This window comes from Nothoprocta perdicaria, unplaced genomic scaffold (assembly GCF_003342845.1).
Source record: "Nothoprocta perdicaria isolate Ctin4 unplaced genomic scaffold, notPer1 scaffold_4, whole genome shotgun sequence".
NCBI lineage: Eukaryota > Metazoa > Chordata > Aves > Tinamiformes > Tinamidae > Nothoprocta > Nothoprocta perdicaria.
In genome coordinates, this window is record NW_020455643.1 from 1,858,248 (window position 1) to 1,884,992 (window position 26,745).

Consider the following 26,745-nt stretch of genomic DNA (forward strand, 5'->3'; position numbering starts at 1 on the left):
TGGGGCAGGCAGCATCAACCAAAGACTTGGCAGACCCATGAGGAACAGAGCTTTCTTCAAAAGTTCACCTGCCCCTTTTGAGGAAACAAAAGGTACAAAAAGACACACCGGATACGATACTGTTGCAAGTTTTAATGTTTATTTCCCCAAGACAGCCTAGCCTGCACTCTACTTGGATAAATTTCACAAGCTAGTTTCCGCTGCTTCTAGTTTTAAACTTTAACCATGTTTCTGATGACAAGGAATGCTGCAAAAATACTCTAGTCCAACAAAGAGTTATGATCACAAAATAATCTTTATCCATTCTACAGTGTTTCAGAATTACCAGTTGATTTTAAAACACAAGGTAGATATAGATGCTAATGGTGGCTAACCTGGTATGTTTTATTATAGCAAACTGTTGTTCATGCAACACTTGTGCTCAAAGGGGAAGGCACAGCATTTCCTACAATGAGCCACCTTATAAAGAGTTCATTTTGTACAAATTTGTAACATCACTTTTAATTTAGTGTGCAGAACCTCAAAACTGAGGCATTACTCCAATTATAAAAACACTTGCATCCATTTTATGCAAGTTTTAAAAATACAAAGTTGTCTCTCTAAAGTGGCTCAAAATAGATTGTTCATGGCTGCCTACATCTAAGATAAAAAGTCTAAAACAATTGGATTAGGCATATTAAAGGTGTTCAAACCATGACTTGATTTGTACATCTATTCACACCTCTTTCGGTCTTTATTCAGCAGTACATATGCACCAAATTTCATTTTTAGAAGTTTCCATATCATTTTCATAGAAAACAAAGTTTGAAAACAAGTAACATTGAAACACAGCACGGTATTCTACCACAACGGAAACATTTGATTACAGGACTCAACAAAATCTAAAAATGAACTATGCTGTAGATTACCACATGCAAAGGTCTTTATGTTATCTTTGAAAATGAAAAGGATGAGATCTTTATTACCACATTTTACCGCTTTCTACTATTATGGCAAATTGTGTACTGCAACACAGTCTATTTGAAGGGAAATGTATGATTTTTCATGCAAAAATCTACAAATTAGTTTTGATGATATGGAAAGCTTTTCGTAACATCAAACATTCATCTGGTGCAAATGCACAGGGAAGCCTTCCTGAAAATTCTGACTTTACGAACAACTAATAAGCCATACAGGAAAGAAATTAAAAGTAACTAAAAGAAAAAATAAGAGGGAGAAAAAAAACAAAAAGAAACACAGGCTGCAGGAGTAAACCAGAGTCTGCTGCTAAAACGGTTTTTTCTTTTTTTTTTTTTTTTTTTTCCAGTGTAAGTTAACACTTATGTACTCATTTTGATGATCTACTAGGTTTGTTATCAGCCCCCTGAAGGTGAATCAAGCTTGCATGCGTTCACATACAGCATCACAACCATACTCTCGTACACACGCCACTCCAGGACTAGGAGTCTGCTTCATGACTGAAGAGCCCCGCATTGGAAACGTCAGCCTGGCTCCACAGCATCGAGTCCAGACATTCATTCAATGTTGTCCATTCACACGGTGCTTCATAGCAAGGCCTGGGCTCATTCTCCTTGGGCTTATATGGGCATCCTATTCTCTTATGCTTACAAGGCTTGATGATGATAGTACTGCATATCCCCCCAATTGCTCTAGTAAGTCATTGTTCCTTCTCAGGCACTGGAGATCTTTGACCTGTAGCCCTTTTTCTTTGAACAATCTAAATAAGCATTCAGTGTGAAGTTTTTCATTACATTTTGCCACTCATTCTCACTCGCACCCACTCGCCATCTTGACTTCATTTGGGCTTTTCTGTGATTCCAAATGAAATCTTCACATTTTCTTTCCCGATTTAATGCAGCAGCGGATCCCATGAGCCAAGATTGATGGATCAAACCTTATTTTTTTTTTTTTTTATTCAGTGCTGCATTGTACCTAACTTCCAAAACACCACTCTAAAACTGGAACCCTTCTGCTGGTACATTGGCAGATGAATTGAAACCAAACGTTCCGCCTTGTATTGCCTCTGGAACAAGGCTAGGATCTTCATCAATCTGCAAGAGAACAAGGAAATTAAGTAGGTACAGAGGAACTAAAGCCTAGCAAAAAAACAAAACAAAAAAAAACAAAAACTGCCATACAGTCCTAACGAACATCTCATTTCAGCTCAGTTTACTACATTGCATTAAAACAGCTTAGCAAAGTTTCCAAGTCCTGTAGTGAGTTTTCCAAAATTAAAGCTGCTACTAACAGTCCTCTGTTTTACTGTCATTTAAGAGATGACCACAAAACACCTTTCTGGCATAATATATACTTCCTAGCAGATAGAAGGGATGAGTTCTATTGAATTTTACCATTTTGCTATATCTGCTCTTATAAGATCTTCAACCAAACAAAAGACAGTTTTCAGGCTCACATGTGTCCTTCCGTGCAAATAAGTTCTTACTTAAAATGCACATACATCTAAAATAACTTTCTGCTGATTTACATTATAAACTGAAAACCAACATTCTAGGTCAGCACATCCTTATTTTTACTTGAGTAAGACCACCTACCTCTGTCATTGCTAAAATATTCAAAATAATTTGTTTCTTAAGCAGCAGGAAACAAGAGTTAGCATTCAAGACAGCAGATAGCTTATCAGATGTGAGAAGTCAAGTTTAGTGAAAAATTGGCGGTTACAGAACTATTTTAGGTCTCATCCTCAAGGGGAAAGGATACTACGATTCAGCTAGGCATCAGATTGTCACATGCTTCATTATGAAGCAACAGCCATGCAGCAGGCTAACATAAGGATTCATTTTTCATCAAATTTAGTAAGTTTACTAGGTGGGTCTTCAACATCTTAAGCCCCACAAGCTTTAAACCAAATAGTAATTAGCAAAAAAATGCAGGACTTTCAACAGTGCAGACAAACGCACATGAAGATGAACTATTAGCATCACACTATTCTTTAAGACACAAGCAGCAGCAAGCAGAGCAGAAGTACTCTTTAACAGCATGGCTGCAGAAGATGACATGCTCAACAGCAAAGAGTCAAAAATCCTTCTTTCTGATATGGGATACCCATAATGTGCTAGATTTTCAGTAAAATAGCTATCCTAGAATACTTAAAGTTATCACCAGGACGTTAATTCCAGGTTGTACAAAATGCAATCTTTAAAATACATATCTGTTCCCTTTTAACTGTATATACCACACCTTATCTGAGCAAGTAAATTCAGTAAATAAAGCACAGAGGAATGCAGATTAGAAAGTATTCATTAGAATGTATTTCTTTTAAAATGATTAAGATGTGCTTCAAAACCTCAAGAAATCTCTCTCTCGTTACCTGTAATGAACTACTCAGGCTGTGACATCAAGTTAGAAGTTTCATGAGTTCAACAGCCCATTTTTAGTTTTGTATTTGTTCACACTTATAATTAGCTTTATAATCTGTCAGTATTAGCCTAATGGAACTTTAATAAAGGATGCTAGTTACGGTTTCAATGAARCATCACAATTAACATCCCTGAAATAAAACTAGTTTTACATATAAATTATGCACAACAGAACTGTAAGTGTACATCAATAAGCCGGGTGCAATAAAAAATCCTTAAAAAACAAAGAAGTATCACAGCAGGTATTGYAAGAGTTGTTGTGTCTATCCTGATTCGTCTTTATAAGTAAACAATTTCAAAAGCAGATTTCATAGCTATCAGGCACTTACATCATCTGAAGAGAAGAACTGATCAATGATCTCATAAGCCAGTTTGTAGATGTCTTCATTTTCATGATTTTGTAGCTGTTCAATTTTCTCCAGGCCTAAAGGAAACACACAGAAGACAGAACAGAGTCAGAATTCAAAGTTGAGTCAAAATCATCTTCCTCTCCCTGAGGCCTCATTATACAAAATAATCTAGGAGTTGAAGCCTCATATCAGCTGCTTAAGCATAAAAATTTCTTAAGATATTCCAGGAAATACATAAAAGACTGCGGCATACATATTGCAACAACAACTTATAGAAGGTCTATAAATCTAGCACTCATAGGATTTCTCTCTCCCCACGAGTGATTAAGTTAATTGGGGAAATGTAGCAGAAATCAAGAGTTTCACTCATGTTTCAACACCTGGTGTGGCAGCTCCTGTCAAAATGCAAGGCCACTCAAAATCCACTCACGCTGTCAGCAACATTCACACCAGCAGTTACTGACCTGCAGCTCAAGTACAAACCAGTAGCTCCAGTACAATAAAATTAGCAGATATGACCAAAGAATGCATATAAATATTAGAAACTTCTGGCCATTCTCTTCATGTTTAAAAAAACTCCCTGAACAAAACTTTTAGAATGAGAGCAGTGAGAGTCACTGCTCTCTTTCCCTGAAGAGTTTCAGTCAACTTAAAGAGCAGCAAGACTAGAAAGTCTGAAGCTATTAATGAATTTCTACAGCTATTATACTTCAATGTTTTTTATGTAGAAATTCTTAATGATTCACCTGGACAAGGAAAGGGATTTCAYTGAAAATGCTTGCTCCAAACAATTGTACAAGACACAGTCAAGCCCACAGAAGCAAAATTATTTCTAGAAATTCTGCATAGAAACATCAAACATCATACCTCCACACTCTTCTATAAGATTGGCTATGGTTTCCGCTTCATCTTCAGCCATTTTTAATATATTACTTAGTCCATCCAGAACAACTTGCACAACTTGTGCATCTTTTACTGTTAGCAAATTGCAAAAGGGAGGAATTACATTTTGTTGAATTAAGTATGCCACCTATGGAAAAAGCAGAATTGGTTCAGAATCACGAGAGAAGGAAGCAGTGCAGCACAAAAGCACACAAACTACTGAAGACACTCAGTTACACAACAGCACAAGACTCCAGCAATTGTCATTTTCAGATACGTCTTCTTACGCCTCGACTATTATTTATGAGTTAGGTTACAAACATATTACAAGTCTAGATCACTTAGACAAGCAGTAAATATTGTTAACATCTTCATTTTTAGAAATGGAGTTTCAACTTGATCTTTGAAGAATGACAAACTCCCTCCTGATACAGTAAATAACCTGGATTAACAAGAAACTGGAGTATTTGTACTCAATGGCTTCTGCCCAAAACTAAGAATTCATCTCATTTTCATTTAACTTGCTGACATGCAGGAAATACAGTCTATTTGTAGCTTCCAAACTTGTACTTATCATACTCTTCCTCAAGGAAAGAGGCAGGGCAGATGCTGAATAATCGGGAGCTTTATCACAGCTTCTGGGGCATATCAAATTCCCACTGATAATCCCAACCCACATCATTCCAAAACTGGAAACTGAAATCCCTTTACAAAGGGAGAAACAAGATACTGAGCAGGGGAGGAATATACACTTTCACAGTCCTAAGCTAAGCAACAGAAATCTCTCAAATGCACTTAACGACTCTTCAATAAGACTCTTAAATAAAGGACCCTTTCTAAAAATTTCACTCACTTGGTCTTTTCTTCCACTGATTGTTAAGTTGCTTATTGCCCAAGCAGCTTCTTTCTGAGTACCAAAGTCACCCTAAAATACAACAGTAATTAGAAATAATCATTCCAGTTTGACAAATCCATCCTGTTCAATGTAATACTCGTAAAAAAGTTATTTGTTAGTCATTTCCACACAGTATCACCACATCACTTCAGCTAAGGAGAAGGGTAACTGAGAGCCTGTAGATGTTTGTGTTCACAGTTGTTTTCACTCCTCCCTTGTACCATGTTCTTAATACTCCTCTAAAGCAAGAGAAACTTGTTTGTGTCCAAGTAAAGGAAAACAGCTGCAGTACTCTTCCCTCTTACACTGCTTATCAACAGCTGTCATAAATAAGTGACAGATAACGCAGTGAGTGGCAATTCTGATAAAACACTGTGCACTGAGCTAGCCAAACAAAGCAGGGCTCTGAAGTTAGCCAAYTCATCTGAGGACCAATACTTAGCAGCAATAGAACCATTCATGAACAGCTCTATATTATTGGGGAAAGGACACAAGCACTTCTTCAGTCACAACCCCAGCCTGACACCTGATCCTGCATTTTGCACTGGCTGAAAGCATCAGGCTGCTATTTCACTTCCTTCCACATTTCAGGAAAGCAAAGTCAAGCCATGAACAAAGGAGAAAATATTTGAAAGACTGAAGTGTTGCATACTTTTCCCTCATTTATAAAAACCCTCTTGGCTACATTTTATCCTCACAGCAGAGTTACTGTGAGCACAACGCAATCCAGAAAGTGATGTTTTAAAAAACAGTGAAACTCAACAACTGAAATGGGATACAAGTATTTGAATGTCAGCTGGATGAGCCACTGGCATTCAACTCCTGGTGCTGAACACACCATGAGAGACTTTGAGGCAAAACAAGAATGTTTTACCTACAACTACTTCACCTGAATAAAAAAAGTAAATAATCACCCCCCCCCCAAATAAACAATATTCATCTTAAAGGCTTAATCTACTACTGAAAAGAACACATCTATACATGCATATATGTACATGTTAAGCAACAAAAAACAGTGAAMAAAAGCTATATGCTCTAACAGATAGTCAGTTTTGGTGCAGTTTTACCAATTAAAAAAGATCAAGTTAATAAATATCATCACTGAGCACCTCCTTATTTCCCATATAACAGAATTTTTTTTTTTTTAAAAAAAGGACAAAGCAGCCAGGAATAGGCAAAATGCTGGGAACTAACTTAGCACTATTCCCAAACAGATCTCTCTATACTACACAAAAGAGTAAATTTTAGCATCACTGTTTACAGAGGCAGGAAAAAGAGTAAGAAAAAAAAATACTGAGTTTAGAAGGAACTCGGAAGGAACTTTCCCAATGCATTCAGATACATCACCTGACAGCACTTTACAAATACGTACTGCTGGTTCAGATATTCTTTTATCTTGAAGCAAATGAAAATGCACATGGAGCTAGTTTACCAGCTGGTCAATACCACCATAGCTTCCACCCATATCAGATTTTACAACATGATGTAAAAGGTAAAGCAAGAAGTTCAATGCTACTTTTCCAACTGAAGAAAATAAACAGTTAAATCCTTGTTATCTAACCTTATCTAGAAGATGTATTATCATTGGAACAAGGTTTGCATCTATTACTGCCTGAACTTGCTGCTGATTTCCGGCAGTGATGTTAGATAGGAACCACACTGCTTCCTGCAAAATAAAAGGGTTTACTGAAATTAATTCACAAAGTCTTCTATACCATATTCTATTTCCAACTCAGTTACCTTTTATACAGTCACATTTTTACAATTGATACAAGAGCCATTCTGAAACACAATTAAAGACTTTAGGTCTATTTTGCATACAGAACTCCTAATAAGTATAAATGTAAACTACTCCGAAGACTCCACAGAGCTCTTTGGTCTCTCCTTGTAAAGAAACTACAACCCAATACTCCAAATTCATAGATCAAACGGAAAAGAAAGTCACAAGRCTACAAACAAGCACTCAGAATGGATTCTGTTACTGAATGTTGGTGTTTTCAGCTGCCTGCTAGATCAGCTCCAAAATGGATCACAGCATCATGCATTTCACAAGGGATAAATAATGTTTTTCTCCTGTTCAAAAGGGTGCCTCTTTGCTAGCTTCAAATGATCAAGTAAACGCAATACATAGAAATCAATTTAAATGCACACTTTTCAAGAACACTGTGAAGTCATATGATCCGTTATGATCATTCTACCCAGAAGATCACATGCCCATGACACCCTCTTTCCAGCAATAACCACTGGCAGATGCCTAGGAAAGAGTGTGCAAGAAGAGACCTTTTCCCCTGTGCGCTCTCCTAGGCCTTGACAGTTGACATTTTGAATTGCGCCAAATGCTGCATTTGGATTYAAGTGATCTATACTTCTAGTGACAAGAAATAATGCAAAGACATAAAATTAAGTACACAAAGAATAAGTTCTTTATTCTAATCTTTTAGTTGATGAATTTCTCCTTATCCTGCATGACCTTTTGTATGAATATTTAAGTCTAACACAAGATCCAGAAATTACTGTATTTGTGTATGTGAACATTCATCTGAGTCTCTTGGATCAGATCACAGGATCATTTTCACTAATGAACCTGTTAGAGATTTCTAAGATGCCTAGGCTAGTCTGGTGAGCTTGTTTTGGGCACTAATCATCGGCAATGTTGAAAAGCAACGCCCCAGAATTCAACAACATGCCTCAGATGCACTCCGSAATCAGCACTTCATTATCAGTGCCCCCAGTTTATAGCCTTTTATATACCACACACAAACACACACACTTCTCCCACCCCCCAAAAGTTTGATTTTAATTAAATGCTATTTACCATACACACTCCATTCAGGGAGACATCCAATTATCTCTATTTCATCATTTCCAAGAGAGTCAGCTTGATTAATATAAGTTGCATTTACCTCACAYATCAGGAACTAATTTGTATGTCAAGAAGTAGCACTACAAGATATAGCTTCATTTCCAGAAAAATTTAGTTTGAATAACAGAAAAATGACCATTCCTTGTCAAGGACAAGTTGGTAACTTCTCAGATATTTTAAGTATGTTAAAGAGGAGGGTATTCAGCATCCCAAGTATCTCAAAGGCAGTCAATCGCCAACAGCTCTATCACATTATTTAATTCAAAATTGCAAAGTCAAATATCAAATAATCCTCAAGCAGGCACAGGCTCTGCAGTTACATACCTTATTAATTTTTTCTTTGGGATGTGTCAGAAGTGCTGGAAAATGTGAAAGAGCTTCACAATTCAAAACTACCTGTGTCTGTTCATCGGTACCAGTGACAATGTTTCCTACAGCTCTCAGTGCAGCAGTCTGAAACAGAACAAGTTCTGTTGAAGTTCTTTTGAACAAAAAAAAGATATTTCTTATAAACAGAAAGGACAAAGAACTTTCTAATCAAACAATCTGTATCTTCAGAATAAGAACAGTTAGGGTAACTGTTAACTGCATTACACATGAAACTCTTTCTGGTAGTTATCTGAACATACCTGCACTTTAACTTCTTGATGACTGAGAAGAGGAACCAAATGAGGAACTATTCCAGAGTCTATCACCATCTGGATCTGTTCATTGCCAGCATCCGTTAGATATGAGAGCGCCCAAACTGTATCTACCAATATCTAAAAAATAAATTAAAAAAGCATACAGATCATACTCTGAAGTCAAGCCTTTGAAGCAATGTAGCAGATTCACATTCATAAACCACTTTGTCTTACAAGCTTTGCATGTTTCTTTTTTTTTTTCAATCTGAAACATCTGCTATGTAATCTGTTCCTGCTTCCAAAAAACACATAGAAACAAATCAGCTAAGCAGCAAAGACTGCTACAAATAAAATCTATAAAACTATGCAACAACAAGAGAAATTMAAGAATATTTGCACATTTCATGAAGCACTGGAAGGACAATATGAGTTATAAAAGATTGATCCCTTGAAGGGAGATTAAGTCTTAGGAAATACAGAACTGCCAGCATCTGACATGCTTACAAATCAGCAGCCTACACTTCACATAACCTTAAGTTGTTGTTCCTAGAGCTCCTCCGAGTTAAGAAAGACTCTGAAATTCTCTTTAGAACCTAGTGMTGCAATGTCTCATGCTGGATTTCCTAGGGGTATTTGTGTATACAAACATTCACACAGAGAAGCCAGTTAAAGTAGAAAAACAGAACATTTCAAGTGACAGCTTGCAAATCAGTTGACAGACTGAGCATTATTTCAGCTGACAACTCTTGACCAACTGATCTGTAAATACAGACTAATCTGTAAATATAGACATTTCAAGAAATTCAAAATAAGTTTCTTCATTTTCACCTTATGGAATGATTAAAATATAATCTATATCTGTGTCTATCTATATATTTTCCCCCCCTCCCCTCAAGAATTTGGAATTAAACTTAAGATGCCTAAACTTCRATTTTCCTAAAAGGCAGAGATAAAATCCTGATTAATTCCACCTTTTGTTTAGGCAAAAACAGGCTTTAGGTGGAGCAGTTTAATGACTTCAGTAAAATCTCCATCACTTACACKTCACTGGGGAAATAAGTTAAAGTTAATATGTTAATACCTCATCATTTTCATATAATACTTGCTAGTGTTTTACATTAGCACCAGTTATTCATATTTCTCCCTGGATTACGGGACACTTCTGGGTTACAACCCCAAGTTGGCAATAGCTGTACAAACTTCTATGTTTATCTGTGTCTGCAGAAATACATACAACTGCATTTTCACTTCCTGTGAGTACAGAGCATGAAGAAAATAAGCTGATTCTCTTAAGCAYAGGAAAAGCACATACAATTGAGTACTTGGGGAAAAAATGACAAAAACATAACTGCTGCTTAAAAATATGTATGGAGATATCAAAATAGGCTTGCAACAAGCCAAAAGAAAATGATACTTTTTTGTTGTTTTAACGCTATCTATGATAAATCATATACTTCACCTAAAATGCTACAGATGAGCACTAAACTTGCTGAAAGTGGTGCTACTTACATTTACATCTGTGTGGTGAATTAAAACGCAAAGGGCTGGAAGGATCTAAGAAAGAAAGGAAGCATTTAGTATTAAATAGTTATGTTTAAGGCATTCAGATATTCAACTTCATTTAATAGCACTGAGCAGTGAGTAATTCAGTTACCTCCTGAATGGTTTCCATTGGTGGAGGAGGATCTTTGTGACGACACAAGTTGACCATGACCCAAGTAACATTTCTTAAGAAAGTTATGGGAATCGATGGGCTGATGAAGGACAGCAGTGGTTTCACTACTCCAAGACTAATGACATAATCTCTACACTGGGGTCCATCACCTGTTTAAAGGACCACACACAAAGAAGTATGAAGACAAACCATCCCGTGCCATTCACAAAAATGGTACCAAAAAACTACTCTCTTAACATTAAGCTGTGAAATTGTGCTTGAGTCTTGGATCCTGTTGTAAGGTGCTCCAATCTGTCCCACCTCTTGGTTCATCATACATTCAACAAAAAAATTAAAACATGAATATTAATGACTTAGTAAGTAATAATGCATCAAATATTCAGCACTTGCAAGGGAGTCAGCCCACTATCTTCTGTACATTTAAGACTGCTTAAACATTAGAAATGTTTACTGATGTGAAGTTAAAGATGATTGGCCAAGGGAGATTCATATAGGTAAACACAGACACACATCTATCAAACTGCACTCTTAGAGCAGATCTGCAGGACAAGGTAGAGGCAGGGCAAAGAAAAGGGCTGGAAGATACTGCAAACAATAGTTGATTGTCCAATACATTCCTGAAGATCACTACCAGCAGATTCATTAGCTCTAAAATATCCCACAAACAGTAGAGACTTGCCCGAAAACAGATGACTTCAGACAGATAACTAGACATTGTCATCTTTTTATTTGAGAATAAACGCTACTGTCACTACCGATGTACCACTACAATTGCCTCAGACACATCACCTAACTCATACAACACACAACACTAGGAGTCACTCTAGGCAGCTACAATATTGGACTCATTGTTTACATTCTAATGTTTTAGAAATGCCTACATTTTCTTTATATTGCAGAAAACTCAGGATCTTACAGCCGATATTAGCTTTCCAGCATAGTAAATATAATCAGGACTATGATTACATACACTGTAGAGCTCACAAGAAAGATCAAGTTCACACAGAGAAAGGACAATCAAATGAAAGCTTCGGTGATCACAATCAAAACAGAATTCAACATACACAATGTATGTGAGCTCAGGCTAAACATTACAGATCAAGAGAAAATAAATTTTTTATTTTAATAATCTGCTTGTCTGTTGCATGTCAGTATTTTTTTCCTGTACCTAGAATGAAAGATCTAAGGGCACTAACAGGAAGAAGTTAAGAACAGAGTGTAATTATTGACATTCTTGACACCTCRGCATATCAAAGTCAGTCTAAGGACTGCATTCCATAGTTGAGCACACCTCCACGCTCTAGCAAAAAAAAAACCTAGCTATTTTATTCATCTGATTTCAAAATGAGCTTAAGTGTTTTTAATAGCAAAAGTAACACAAACCTATGATATTGCCTAAAGCCCACACAGCTTGCTCACAAACATTTTGATGAGGAGAATGCAGCAGTCTCAGGAAAAGTGGCACAGCATCTGAAAAATACAAACAAAAGAAAACATGCCCTTGTTAAGAAAAAGTTTGCCTTTGAGATGTAACTAACATAATCAGCTCTTCCAGCCAAGTATTGGTCAAAGCTTTAATACTAGCTTTCTAGATGATATTGAAAGAAAACACTTTGCAACAATTATTCCTTTATTAGTTTCATRTAAGAGCATGCAGTTCAGAACTCTAAGAAAGTAACTCTCTCCATTTAATCTGCTTAGTCTTAATAAAAGTTTACTGAAGCTCATCAAAACTCCATCCTTAATTACACTAATTGGRGAGAATTTGCAAATTTAGTGTCAATTTTTCTGTCAGAACTAATTGGCAAGTACTAACTGTTTAACATCAACCCCACCGGTCCCCTTAGCCAAGCTCAGGYACATCTGCATTACTGAAGACAGACAATGTAGCCAGAGGGAAGCACACRGGCCTTGATTTGCTGCAATGTTAGTATTCAAGGACCCTCTGTAACCCATCACATTTTCACTAGCAGAGAACCACGCACCAGTAGCTGGTCTTAACGTGCACAGTCAGGTACTTGAGGACCTCCCAACACATTGCAAATGGGAAGCTCCATGTTTCAGCAAGTAACTTCAACCTTATTCCTTCCTGCCTTATTCCACCCACAGCTGAGCACAGGCACAGTGACCTCCAATGCACACAAGAAGGTAAACTGCACCAGAAGAATCCCTGATGTTGATGCAAAGCATTCACCAAGCACCAAGGCACTGTGTACTTTTCCTACTATTTCCAGACTCAGTTTTACTAGTGTATTTTGAAGACAATACCTATCAAAGCATCTGCACAGTAAGAGCAGTTGTTTCTACAAATCCATTCTGCTCAGTCTCCCAAAAGCTCACACAGATCATCATCAAGTATCCTTCCAGATCAGTACGTTCTGACTCTCTGCYGGAGAACCATTGTCTGAAATAACATTCTAATTGATCACCACAGAGGAGATCCTTTAAAATGCCAACACGTGACCAAAAAGAGCCAACTGCATGAGCAGTGAGAAGCGGATTCAAAAGACAACACACTAACACAAATATAACATAAATCACAGAATCATTATCAAGAACAAGGCAGCTGCTCTTCTGCCCCATGCTGYGGTCAGACAGGAGAGTGCTCCCAAACCGCAAGAGATACTGAGCCAATATATGGCTGGACAACTCATTTAGATCCTCATTCTTGCTCCAAAACTTAGTATTTAAATTACAAATTATAATCTGAAAGTAACTTCAGATCACATGGGATTTCAATCAATGCTGGTATTTTATAGATTCTCAGTATGAATATTTTTGCTATTGTGTTAACAATTACAAGAGTCCTTACTTTTTCTTAAGCAAAGGCACTTGCAATGCCTCTAAGCACTGCCTGGGAAAYATTCCCAGCAACTACATTATTTCTTTCAGGAAGATGATTGACCACCCTTTTTCATTTAAGGAAATCATTACAAGAAACAGTCTCTTGCAAATCACATTTCTAGAGTTTGCAACTATTAAACTGGCTAATACAGMGCACCCATGCAGGCCTTGCAACATCAGGAATCATCACCAAAATTAACTGCTCTAAACAGTGCTCAGCTTCAGTCCATCAATAAGGTATAACTTCTTTCTGCTAACTGTTTAAATCTAAATCAAGCCATGTGTAGCACAGTTTATAAATCAGCTACATTTTTCGAAAGGAAACAAGATGCCATCGGGAATCACACAGTATGTTTTAGAAGCATTATTACGCAAGTTCCATGCAGTTTAAAAAAAATCCAATACATGATGGTAGATGGGGAACCTACAAAAATAGGGAGTATAATTCGTCTTTTCACCGTTGGAAGGACACAGCACATCCAATGGAAACAACAGTTCAAGCTGTAATACAGTACTGCGTACAACTCTTAAAGCTGCTATCTCACTTAATGGAAGTTCTGTGGATTTTGTTTTTCCTCAAGTTTTAAGGAAAACTTGTTTTAATATTTGCTTAATTCTATTGTGGGTCACAAGAAGCTCAGCTGCGTAATTCACCAAGTTCAAACAAATGGCTGACACTTCTATTTAGCTCCGTTTGACCAACAGGAGCACTGCTTCAGCTCAGGACATGTTTCACATACAGACAATTGTTTTGCTTGGTAGTTCAGACTCCAAGTACAACAATTCCTTCCCAGGCTTCGGAATCCTCAAAGTACGAAGCACAGCATTTTATCTTCAACATTATTTTGGAAGCAAGTCTGATGAGAGGCACAATCTGAACTTGGTCCACACCTTTTTCCTCCCTCTTCACAGTTAGACAAGAAATCTCTCCATGGGAGGTTTTTAAAAAAATTGAAAATTGGAAACCAGCAGATATCATCTCTGCTAAAACAGTGAGTTCCCAGAAGAGATTACTCACCATCAGGAAACCCAACTGAATTTAAAAYCTGAGAAAATGAAGAACAAAAGCAGGTGTACGCTTCAAGTGATGCTGCTTGCCAGAGAAGAGGTAGAACTTCTGGCAGGAGACTTCAGGGGCAGGTCCTTCAGCGACGTGCCTGTGATTGACAACTCAATTTCAACCATCCTGGCTATCGCATGAAAGGACCAACCCTATCATGTGGATTGGTGAACATGCTTGAGACAGAGAGAACAGGAGTGTGGATGCTCTTTACGGTATCATTCAGATCTTCTTAGTTTTGTGGAAGTTACAGTGCCCATTTTATCAATGATCAAAACCACTATTTGACTTACTAGATTGAACTACAGCCTGTGTTTGTTCAGAGGTTCCAGACGCAATGTTTGTCAAAGCCCACGCAGCTTCAAATTGTAAAGAAGGACTACAAAATAAGAAAAAATGTTGTAACATGATTCTACATTCAGAATCCATAGGCATTTTAATTGAATACCAAAAATTCTTGTGATAGTTGAACTATTTTAGTTGTAAGAGTACTCACTTGTCATCTCTTTCAAGACAGTGCACTAAAATAGGTAATATTCCTGATTTTATTAAATCATCAATTGGTGGGTTGCGATCACTGGAAAGCAGCTTTCTGTTTAGAAACAAAAAAATAAAAATGAAAGACTTATCCGGGGAAACACAGCATGAAAAGTGATGATTGGAAAGGCTCTCTGAAGTCATCTAGTTCAACCTCATACTTGAACTACTGCTCACACTAGATCAGGTCAGTCATGGTTTTGTGAACTAGGTTTTGAAAACCCCAACTGTGSAGATTCCACAAGTTCTTTGGGAAATATGTTCTAGAGCTGTCAAATCTCATACTCTCAAGGGACCAAGCAGGCTTTATTTTCTCAATGTCAGTGAGAAATAACTTAAGTGCCATGATAGAAACCACTGAACTACTGAAAAACATACAGTGTCTACTCCAGTTACCATATATTCYTGTTTTGGAAGAATATCACCAGTCAGACACTACCGACGTTATTCGGTTACACCCTTCTGCAGCCTCTTCCTCCTCCACCTGCCAGGGCGGATAGGCAGCCCCTGGCTGCCCTAGCAAGACTGTCAGAAGGTTGTTTCTTTCCTGCTAAGGATAAACTGAGAGGCCAGGGGTTCACAAAGTGCTGCTGTGAAGAACAGAGTATGCAGATTTGTCCTAACTGCTGATCTCTTTAGCTTCACCTTTCCCACAGTGGAGGAATTTAAGGGGAATGCAGAAAGGTTCCTGGGGGGCCACTTAAAACTTCTTCCTAAAACTTATACAGGTAGTGAAAAGAGAAACTTTCTAGTCATCTCTTCATATTCCGATTTATTCACAAATAATAAGCTTCTCATAACAATAAGCAAGATATGCATTTTACGCTTCCAACTGAGCAAGGCAGATTCCTTCTAAAAGTGATGACTTACAGGTATAAGCTTACAAAAATTAAGAATAAAAGATTTTTTGTGTCTTGTGTCTCTTAAGTACTTATCAATTTGTATGTTTTTAGGTTCAACTTGGGCAAGATTATTCCTTCTCATTCCAGCATCAGACTGAAGACATGGAGTAATTAACACCGATACATACACATTTTCCTCCGTAAAAATTCAATTGAAAAAGTATTTAAACTAGTAAAAATTCCATGTGGATATTTCCAGACTTAATTCAGTGGACTTCAAACTAGCTTATATTAGCTATAAAAAAAACACAGGCTTTTTCTAAGTGATATTATTTCAAGTTGATGCATTTTATTTTAAAGGTAAACTCCCCTGATGACAAGGCATAAAAACTGCTTTAGCACTGATCACATTCAAGCGCAGTAACTGCCATAAGTAGCTTCCTATTCACTTTACTTCTGAGCTGGAAGTTCTTACACTTGAAAGACCCCTGTCTTCAGAGAGAAACAGCTGCAAAGCTGTAGTGCACAGCTACAGCAAGACTTATACAACAGCTAAACAGTGAATTTATGCAAACACAAATCAATTCTTAGCAGTATTTCTGAAAATCTACTCAAATGAATATCTAACTATACATATAACAACTATGCATAGTTCCCCTTAAAATGAGAGGGCCTCTTACAGGCTTAATTGATGTAAAAATATGTAAGATTTTTATAGCAACTTGTTTCTCTATTTTAGATTAAATACTGTTTATAATCCTGCTAATTGTATACTATATTCCACTTGTGAGAAGCATCATGCTATTATTTAACTAGTATTCATTTACACCTAATGAAATTCTGACTACTTTGAATACTCAGGCGCTTGGATCTTTCTTTTATAGCCTTCTTTACTGAGAATTTTTTTGAAGCTTAAATAAAAAGTAAATGACATCCCATTTCCAGTTCAGCTAAGYTAGAAGAAAAAAATGTCTTACCTTGCAGCCTGCACAGCACTTAGCTGTATACCCTGGTTGTCACTTGAAGCATTCTGAAACAAGAGAGAAGTTAGGCTGTTCACGTACTTATCACTATGTTATAATGAAGTTCAAACACAATTAAGAATTTTTACCTGTACTATCGCCTCCAAGGAAGTATTTTGCTAGAAAACAGATAGAAAAAAAAATAGTTAAAAGTCTGAAGAGTCTTACAAGTTATTAAAAAAAATGAGTTGGTTCTTACCACTCTAAAGTCACCATCTATATCAGAATCTTCACAGATATCTTCTTGGGGTACGTTCCTCCTCTTTAAGAGATGCTCATCTCTTTTGTTCTTAAAGAAAAAAATGATTTACTGTTTTTAAAATATTCAATGAGTAGAGCAGAGAAGGAAGAAAAGTTTCTTTAAGCTACTATCGTACACATGCTTTCATCAACACGATCAAAATCCAGCATTTAAGAAGTTACAAAGTACAGTAAAGGGAAGTAAAATCACTTCATAAAAAAAGAAGCCACACTTCCATCCAGCTTTACCTACAGCAGCAACTGCACTTTTTCTAGAGGCTTCACATGCTCAAATTCATCAGCATGAATACTTAAAATCTACTTGTCAGAATTTCTAAGCAAGACAAGGCAATTTCCAGCATCTAGTTTTCTTCTCATCCAAGAATATCAAGTAAGCATTTCTTAAGAGCTAGAATTTTGACAATTTTAAGCAGTTTTATCTTCACACACATCCTCTCCTCTGCACTACTTCACTTGCATCTCTGTTTCGGACTGTTGYTTTGGGCAAGAACATCTTTCCGCCTCTATCTTACCAGGAATTACTCATATTCAAAGGAGGAAAAGAAAGTTTAATGCTTATCTTAAGAACCTATCTGTAGAAGTAAAAATTACTCCCTTGAGTGAATTGCAAATAAAAACTATTTGTCAGTAAAGATAAATGATATTAATATGAAGTTTCTAGTAGCAGGTATGGTAAATTTAAAAGTTCCTTCTAAATTAAAAGCACCTACACAGAATTTGTAAAACAGAAGTACTTAGCAACAGTGTTCAGTGGCCTGTAGAACACACAACAGTATTTTTAAGCCTTAAATACAAGCTTTTACTGAAATACAGCCAACTCCCATTTGGTAAGAATAATACCAGTTCATCTTACCTTTCTCAACTCCACAACCACTTCATTTCTTTGTCTTCTCATAGTCTGAAAGGAATCAAGATCAAAGAGAGTACATTATATTCTGAATCTGGATCAAATAAGAATAGGCTTTACAAACCTTTTTTTTTTTAAAAAAAAAAAAAAGCTTATGCACTTTAAGCAGCGCTTATACAATATACACCTTTACATCCTGTGTGTAAGTGTAAAAAATCAATAGCAAATAGAGATACTGTGCTAAATTACGCTTGACTATTATTTGATAGGCAAACACAATCCCCTCAGGTCCTTGTATTGAAAATGAAAAATAAGACAGTAAACTGAATCAGCAAAGAATAATGTCTTTTAAGAGAGGGTCATGATTAAAGTGCCATATATAAGTGCAGTAATACCCAGAATACATTATAAATACAGGAGCCAAACCAAAAGCATTTATTTATCAGGTGTTTCTGATTTCAAAATTTGACCATTATTTATAGCCCTTTCTCCATTCAAGTCTTAACATCTTTCATGCTACTAATAATATGATATTTCTGCAAAATACACAAAACAGCATTCACCCAGTAAAACACATCCAGATTTACAAGAGCACGATCCTCAAAGCTACCTAGTACCTGCAGGTACTATTAGTGCCATTACTCATCAAGTTACTTGAGGAGATGCTCCCAAATCCAGCATCAGTGTTTCCCAAAAAAACAGGCCAGAACAAGAGATAGAGCCTAAGGTCAAACCCCATACACAGCCAAACCTGCCACTTTATTAAGAGAGGCGGAATACAAAGGGCTACCTCATTTCAGACAAGGGCAGACCAGTAAATTAGGAAGCAGTAAAGTCTGGTTCAACCATCTTAGCTCATCTCAGGATTAAAAGTTGGCACCTCAGGGCAGCCTGAGAACTGGGTGACTGCACAGGCAGAGGCATTTGATATAAAAAATACAACTGCTGAGCTAAAAAGAACAAGGCAATTATTCAAAGTAAATATATCTAGACAACACAGTGATCTATTTTTAAATCACGCCTACTTGGATTAGGCTTGGCTTCTCATACAGGCATTGCACCAGTAAATATACTTTTCCATACAAGTGATGCAATTTTTTTCTACCAAATAGCCACAGTTCATGTAACAAGTTTCACACATTTCTGCTGGGCACATTCTCTTACTGTGTGAAACAGTAGTGGCTGGTACCTTACATAATGACTTTGTATACAAGTTCAAATGAAAAGACCTAATAATCAAAGCTGATCTGCCAAAATATTATTTATAAATGACAATCACGAGAATCTTCTGCACAGACATCAATTTAGATGGTTCAAAAATGCAGTCTAAAGTGTGCACGTTTGGTTTACTCTTCTTGTTACCACAGGGCAAAGTTTAAATTGAAGAGTCTAATAATTTTCTTCTGCTTCAAAATCTACAGCGAGTCAGAGTAATCAAATCTAAACTAAGTGAATTTTATTGTGACTTAAGAAAATTAAAATTCCAGAGCAAAAGGGGTCCCAATAAAGCAGAATACAAGAAAAAAAGAGTTAAAAGCTTCTGTATAGCAATAAGGAACAGTTTTGAAAATAAGAATTAAAAGCTTGACTTTCAGTAGCAGTCTTTTACATGAAAATGAATGTGCATTTCATTATAATCAATATTTTTGTTCAGTTTTCTTTCTCAAAGGAATACACTACAAAAAAAGGAAGGGGACAGGAATAGAGGTAAGAGGATGACTCCTTGCTACTTTGGAGGTAGAGCGTTTCATCGCTCAAAGACCAAAATGCACTTCACTATGAGAAAAACAGAGGAAGGAAAAGAAAACAATGAAAACAAACCACCCCACATAGTTTCCCAGTCTAAAAAAGATAAAGCACATGGACATAGCCAATGCAGATGAAGTACCCRTAACTAGATAAGAGTCAACAAGCAAGTGCAAACTGTCCCACACTGAAAAGTACCAAAGCGAGTATCCAATWAATGTGTCTTTAAAGCATGCTCTTGTAAACACAGGTCAAAGTTAAAATTAAAGATCAAAGGTACTAGAATAAGAGTCTAGTGCAACTTCAATTCGTAGCTTTCATCTAAATTGTCATTGTAGTCAACAGTAAAACTTAACAATGTTAGAATGCAGAGAAGGAGATTTTACCAACATCTAGTACAGATTTGTTCTCTAACATCATCTCATCTACCAACATCTAGTACAGAGAAGGAGATTTTACGAACAAGTAGTACGGATTTATTCTCTGTGGCTGGACAAGCTTTTTAAACACTTCTCAGAACTTTTAAAATGATGAAAATTCTCAAAATAATCTATAAATAGCCAAAAAAGAAGTATTGACACTGGTCTCACCAAACAGCTATTTCTCTGACTTATTCTGATACCTGTTATAAACATACAAGTTTATAAATACATAAGCTTTTTCTTATATTTCAAATGTTTTATAATAATTCCAACTCAAGAGTCTTTGCTAGGGAAAAAGAAAAGTTGAAAACAACAAAATTTCTCCAGGTACCACCTTTCTATTTCTATATACATATTAAACATACCAATACAGAATCCTACCACTGTCACCTGGCAGCTCATGCTTCAGCTTTCAAACACGGGCATCATCTCAGTTCTCAAGGGCTAAGTCCTTTACCAGCAGTKGCCTGCGCTGCAGGATGCTACCAACTGCCTAAGTCAGCACTAGATAACTGGAATCCAGAAAACTGTAACCCAGGATACTTCAGTAGAGACATTTATTCCAGCTGGATGATGAATGGTAACTCTGAAAAACAGAGCTGAAGGCAAGAAGCACTCACCAGACACGTACCTGAGCTTGAAGGGCCACTCCCTTTCCAGAGAAGCCAAAATCAAGCACATTAGTGGACACAACTTACCACATGGCACTTTACAGACTGTGCAACCCCACAGCTGACATCTGCTGGAGCTATCAGCCTGCCTTCACTGTAGTTTCTCCCAAGTTTATTAACCCAACATATGGAAGTAGACATTAAGATGAGGAAAAGCTTTCATTTAAAGATTCCAGAATAGCAAGCCTTCGTCATCTCAGAGGATTAATTGAACCCCTTTCTAAACCTCAACTACGTTAGTGCAAACTAATGAAAGAAGCACACCTGAGGAAAAGCTGCACTGCAAGCAATACTTTTCTTCACAAACTTCAATGACATCACTGTTTACAGCAAAGCTGTTGCCAACTAAGAGCCAGACAAAATATATAGCATCTCAAGGAGCACAAGACTTCACTGCTGGGGCATCATTTGCAAATCAGCATTAAACCATAACAGATACTAAAAGATAATACAGTTACTAGTAAGCCTGAAAGGGAATATATTCTGACTCAAGTGGAACGTTCCTTCAGTAGAGCAAGCACACACGCATGTATGTGAGGGATGGAGAGAATAGGAAAAAAATAAATAAGGAAAACTGTTCAGATACGTCTTTTGAAAGTTTCACCATCTGAAGAAAAAGCATATATATAGTCAATCAGACATAAAAAAAATCCTGAATCAGGTCTGTCTGAAAAGGTGCTTCTCACAGCAAAAAAAGACTGTCCCTCAGTTTTGATTCCTGCCTGCCTCTGAAGACATGAATACCCCTTAGACTAACAACAGCCTCTCCATGAAAGYCAAGCTGGAATCACCAGTAAAAACAATTTACCAAAATAGGGCTCCTTTAAAATAATTTTCTGTATGAACAGTATTTGTTTGACAAGCTGGTTATTACTGGTTAACTCTATCACTTCCTCCTTAAGAGAGAGCCTGAGCAATACAGGAAGAACTGAAACGAGCTTTGTCAACAAGTTTCACAGCACYATCACCCCAACCTGGAAAGGGAATTTTTGGAAAAACACACCAACAGCAGAAATCTAGATATAAATGTTTCTTGGCAGACAGCACCATAAAACCAGATTTTCTGGTGTTACTTTCTGCTTTGCAGAAGATCCGGCTTGATTATCAGACTTCCCCAAACTCATTCTCAGCCTGTACTAACAAAATCGCAAGAAAACAATCCCAATTTAAAAGTTTCTAGAAACAGAGAGTCCAGACTGGTCCTTGACAAATACTTCCATTTTAAAATATGTATCACTTTAGCACGACTTTTTCTGGCTCTTTCAGTCACTGAATCTTCATTTGCTACACTGAAAATCAAATTATCGTAATTCTCTCAGCCTGTGATTGCCAGTCTTCCAYCCTCTTTTTTCTATTTCCTCGAGTATATACACATACAACTCCAAGTTTTATCATATATTTTATCATAAAGCAGGCCATTAAGCACTCCGTATCCCTCCAGTTTATTATTACAATGTTTCATCAGCTAATGGCAGCAGAATCCTGATACTAATTCGTTTCACAACACCAAATACAGAGGAAACACTCTATTCTCCACACTTGTGAGCTGYTCAGATCTAATAACCCTTTCTAAATATACTCCCATACATCTGGAGCTCATGCTCAGCTGATGCATCACCATCCCTCTTCAAGTTCTTCCCTTGAATCACTGCTTCTCAAGATCTCAGCCTCTAGCACATATATAACCCATCTCTACTCCTTTGTGGGTTTTGCTATTACAACTTATTTCACCCACAGAGCTCTTTCTGCATCTCAAATATCAAGACCTGCCTGCATACAAATAATGTGAGAACTTCATTTATGCCTCCCRTTCCAGAGAACGGCTTGCAAAAGCAAAAGCTCGCTGTTTCCATTGCAAAGGGCAACAGCAGTTATTGTAAAGCAGAGCTGCTTGACCTATCTTCTTCCCTGGCAACTGCTGCTGTGCACTGGCATAGCCAGTCTGATCTAGGATTCAAAATACAAACAAAAAATAGTGTGGGAGAAAAACTAACTCCTAGTTACCTCARCCTTTTTGGGGGCTGTATGGTACATTCAATTTTTCACGGAAAACACCACGGACTATTGTCCTGTGCAGCAGCTTACCCATTAGTATTGGCCCACAAAGCACTCGGTCTGTAGAGCACTTAGGGAAAACTGGTCCCTAACTCAGGACACCCAACACAAAGAATACAAATTTTCTTGTGTTTCACAGGAACAACAGGCTAATGAACTATAAAACAAGGAAAGACCTCCTCAGAGACACATGCAAGTCCACATTTAGATTTCATAAAAATTYATTCTCTTCACATTCAGTTTAATCAGGTGATTCAGGCTCTCTTTTATCCGTTAGTCCTCTAGGCTGGTTCTGGTTCATTTGCAAACTAGAACAACAAAGTTTACATCAAGATTACTGATAAAAAATGCTACACAGTTTTAAAGCAAACAAACTTTACAAGATAACACTGAAAAACACATCTGAGCAGCTCTTCCTCTCGTAGAATTATAATGGGGTCCCTCAGTTACAAAAATCAATATGCTTCTTCCTGGAGAAGGTGTGCACACCAAATAAAGCATCYCGCACAAAGACACCAACGTTATTTTTTTAAACACCTAAATGCACAAGCTTCACCACAGAATACAAGTCAGTTTAACAGGATCTATTTTTAACCAGCTCACAGTAGGTGAAGTTAATGCCCTCTTCCTTCCTACTTGAACCCCAAACAAACTTAGTATTTTGTGCGGGAGAGTCAGTAAAACCAAGTCATGAAATTAACTTTCTATTCTCTGAAACCTTCTTGGTATCCCCAAATATCTTTTTAGTCTGACAAGTCCAGTGAACTCCTTTGGAAACTCTTTAAAAACTTAAAACAGGTTTTGGGGCTGTGCTGATTTTAAAACAGAAGAGATCCAGTGGCTTTTCCAAGTTCTGTTTTGAAGCATCCTGCTTTACAAGATTATGACTGTGTTATATCATGTCCCTCTCAAATACAGTGGTATTACTGGAGATATTAATACTATAAATAATGAAAAGGACAAGGAGTCAATCTGTATTTCTGGTCACAATGAACTCCATTCCTAAGCTAGTCATCAACATCATCTTAAAACTTACACCAGTAGTTGTTCACAGCATGTTCCTGCATACATATCTACCYAATACTTAAGGGTATGAAGAACTTTTATTAAGCATACATTTTGCAAGTTAGTGTGAGTTTAAGACCAGATTTATATTTTTAGAAGTACGATGAACTAGAAAATTTAAGTCAAACTTTAATTTTTATCCGTGCAAAGGACTAAATTTATGCTTAATAGTTTGAGACAGAACTGTAAAAAATAATCTTTCCGTCTTCTGAAAAATAAACAAATAGCCTACTATGAGGTGGTAATTTATTAGCTTTATTAACTTGGCATTCCCCAAAACTAGAGTGAATGTAAAATAGGGGAGGAGTGAAGGAGGCAGAMGGGAAAGAGATAAAGATCAAATGGTGGTTTTTTATATGAAATARATAGACATTTTTTCTGTCAAAAGCAGGGGAGGAACACACTTTTCTGATGAATTAACTGAATGCTCATTTTAGTAACTGTTGCTGCCACTGGATACCTGACTTCAAGCAGGCATTTCCAGCATCTCAAACTCTAATGAAAAACGTGGGGTGTAAGCAGTTAAGCAAGAATGATAGCCATAAGCCTGAGCTATTGTATGAAAAATAACTGTCCATGGTAGTTATTTTTGGTGGCAGGCATATGTTCCAAGATTTGTTGGATAGCTGTCAGTATCTAAAATGTAATATTGCTCAACAGTGTTTTCATCACTGTAGGACACCTAAAACACATGAGCAAACACAAAAAAAAAAAAAACACTTGATTATCTGCTTCCTGATTCACATACCCAGGGTTCTTTCTATTCGTGCATGTTTGCATGTTAAATCTTCCATACTTTGTCCAACTTAACTCTGAGTGATACAGACACAATTCGATCTATTCTTTTCTACAAAGTTCACCTTTTAGTATGTCATTGTATACTTGACTGCACTTTCACAAATAGTCTCTTCCCCTACAGTCATCCGTTCAGAAATAACTAAAGAAATTGGACAAAAAAAAACCCCATGAACATCTAAGGCAAGACCTTACTAACAAAGGTAACAACTCTGTTTACTAAACAGAGCAATAACTGCATTAATTATTGTCATTTCCAACTATTTTGGCATTTGGCGTTGCCAAATATTTTACGGAATGGAAGAACATATTGTTAAGCCAATACAACTGTTTCCTAGTAAGAACTTTCCTTAGATGTTTCTTTTTTTTTTTTTTTTTTTTTTTTTTTTTTTTTTTTTTTTTTTTTTTTTTTTTTTTTTTTTTTTTTTTTTTTTTTTTTTTTTTTGGTCTAAATTGTTTCAAGGAGAGGAAAAAGAAAAAAAAACACAAGATACTATTGACTTCTAGATTAGCCAACTTCCCAGGAGGAGGAAACATGGCCAATATTTTCCATGAGTGAGAGCAAAATAAACACATCCTTTATTTTGGGAAAAAAATAATTTGAAAAAAAAAATAAAAAGGATATAAGAACATCATCTGAGCTGCCCCTTTGCATGAAGGTATTCTTGTATTCCACCACAGGGACACACACTGGGGTTAATGGAAAATGGAAGTGAGAAATCGCACTCCATGCGACCGTGCAGGGGTTCCCCATCCAGCCCTGCAAGCAGGCGCCTATGGGTGAGGCTCCATACGCAATTTTGGTATTAGAATACTTGCTAGGAAGCCCTAAATTAATTATCTCCTGTACCGCGTTGACAAGCAGCTTTGCAGCTGAGGCAAACAGCACGCACGGCCTCCAGAAAGTTTGGAGGCTGAGCAGTACCAGCCACTACCGCTCCCACGTGCCATAAATCCAGCGCCGAAACGTTAACGTTTCATAAACGCTTAATTAATTTAAAAAAATATATATTTTAAAGGGGGCGTTGAAACGGATAGGCATCGGGTATATTGAAGATTAGGAGTTGAATAGCTTAAGGGAGGAACTGCAGAGCGCACCAGTGGGCCCTAATCCCTGACTCAGGCTTTTCGGGACTGCTGAGAGAGGAAAAAAAGGGAAAAACAAAAGAAAAAAAAAAAAAGAAAACAGAAAAAGAAAAAAAAGGCGGCGCGGCTAAGCGCTGCGCAGGAAACTGAGGAAGAACCACGCGAAAGCGGCACTTTTTCCGGCGCGGCGGGGCGGAAGCGCCTCGGCGAAGGGCGGTTTTAACGACACCCCGGCGGGCCCGACAAGCGCCCGCGCGCGGCGGCGGCGGGAGGGGCGGGGGGAACGGGCGGGGGCGCGTGGGGCCCCGCAGAGCCGCCACCCCACGCGTGGGGGTGGGGGAGGGGCGGCGCGCGGCGCCCAACGGCCGCGCCCGGCACTCGCAGCGCGGCCTCCCCCTCCCCCCCCGCCTCCCCGCTCCGCTCCCGCCTCGCCCGCGCGCGCCGAGGCGGCGGCGCCGGCGCCCCGCGGCCGTTACCTCCAGGTCGCGGCCTTTGTTCTTGAAGTTCTTCAGCCGCTGGTTGTCCAGTTTCTCGTTGTCGGCCATGGCGGGGGGGAGGGGGTAGAGGGGCCGCGCGGCCTCCTCCTCCTCCGCCGCCGCTGCCTCTTCCTCCTCCTCCTTCTCTTCCCTTCTCGTCACGGCCCCTGCCCGCCGGGTGCCCCCTCGCCGCCGCGGGGGCCGCTGCCTGCCCGGCCGGCGGAACGTGCCGGTAGCGACGGAGGGCGCCGAGGGGGAGGGGGAAGGGGGGGCGGGAGGAGGGGGGAGCAAAGAGGGGCAGCCTCGATCTGGGCCGTTCGGGCGCGCCCGCTGATTGGCCGCGGTGCCCGC

The 26,745-nt window shown here is 38.0% G+C and overlaps 1 protein-coding gene and 1 non-coding gene across 2 annotated transcripts; both read right to left on the reverse strand.

Annotated features, from left to right (window-relative positions):
- Positions 1 to 189: 189 nt before the first annotated feature.
- KPNA4 (karyopherin subunit alpha 4) lies at positions 190 to 26,504 on the reverse strand. The gene is made up of 17 exons (XM_026045449.1): positions 26,395 to 26,504; positions 18,085 to 18,129; positions 17,170 to 17,259; positions 17,060 to 17,089; positions 16,926 to 16,978; positions 15,066 to 15,161; positions 14,863 to 14,948; positions 12,049 to 12,135; positions 10,645 to 10,814; positions 10,500 to 10,544; positions 8,997 to 9,128; positions 8,692 to 8,820; positions 7,066 to 7,170; positions 5,463 to 5,534; positions 4,595 to 4,757; positions 3,707 to 3,801; positions 190 to 2,051 (listed from the first exon to the last, which is right to left on the reverse strand). Exons 1-17 carry the CDS (start codon positions 26,461 to 26,463, stop codon positions 1,953 to 1,955), a joined length of 1,566 nt encoding a protein of 521 aa, XP_025901234.1. The 5' UTR covers positions 26,464 to 26,504; the 3' UTR covers positions 190 to 1,952.
- On the reverse strand, positions 8,053 to 8,372 carry LOC112952589. The gene has a single exon (XR_003250430.1).
- Positions 26,505 to 26,745: the final 241 nt, after the last annotated feature.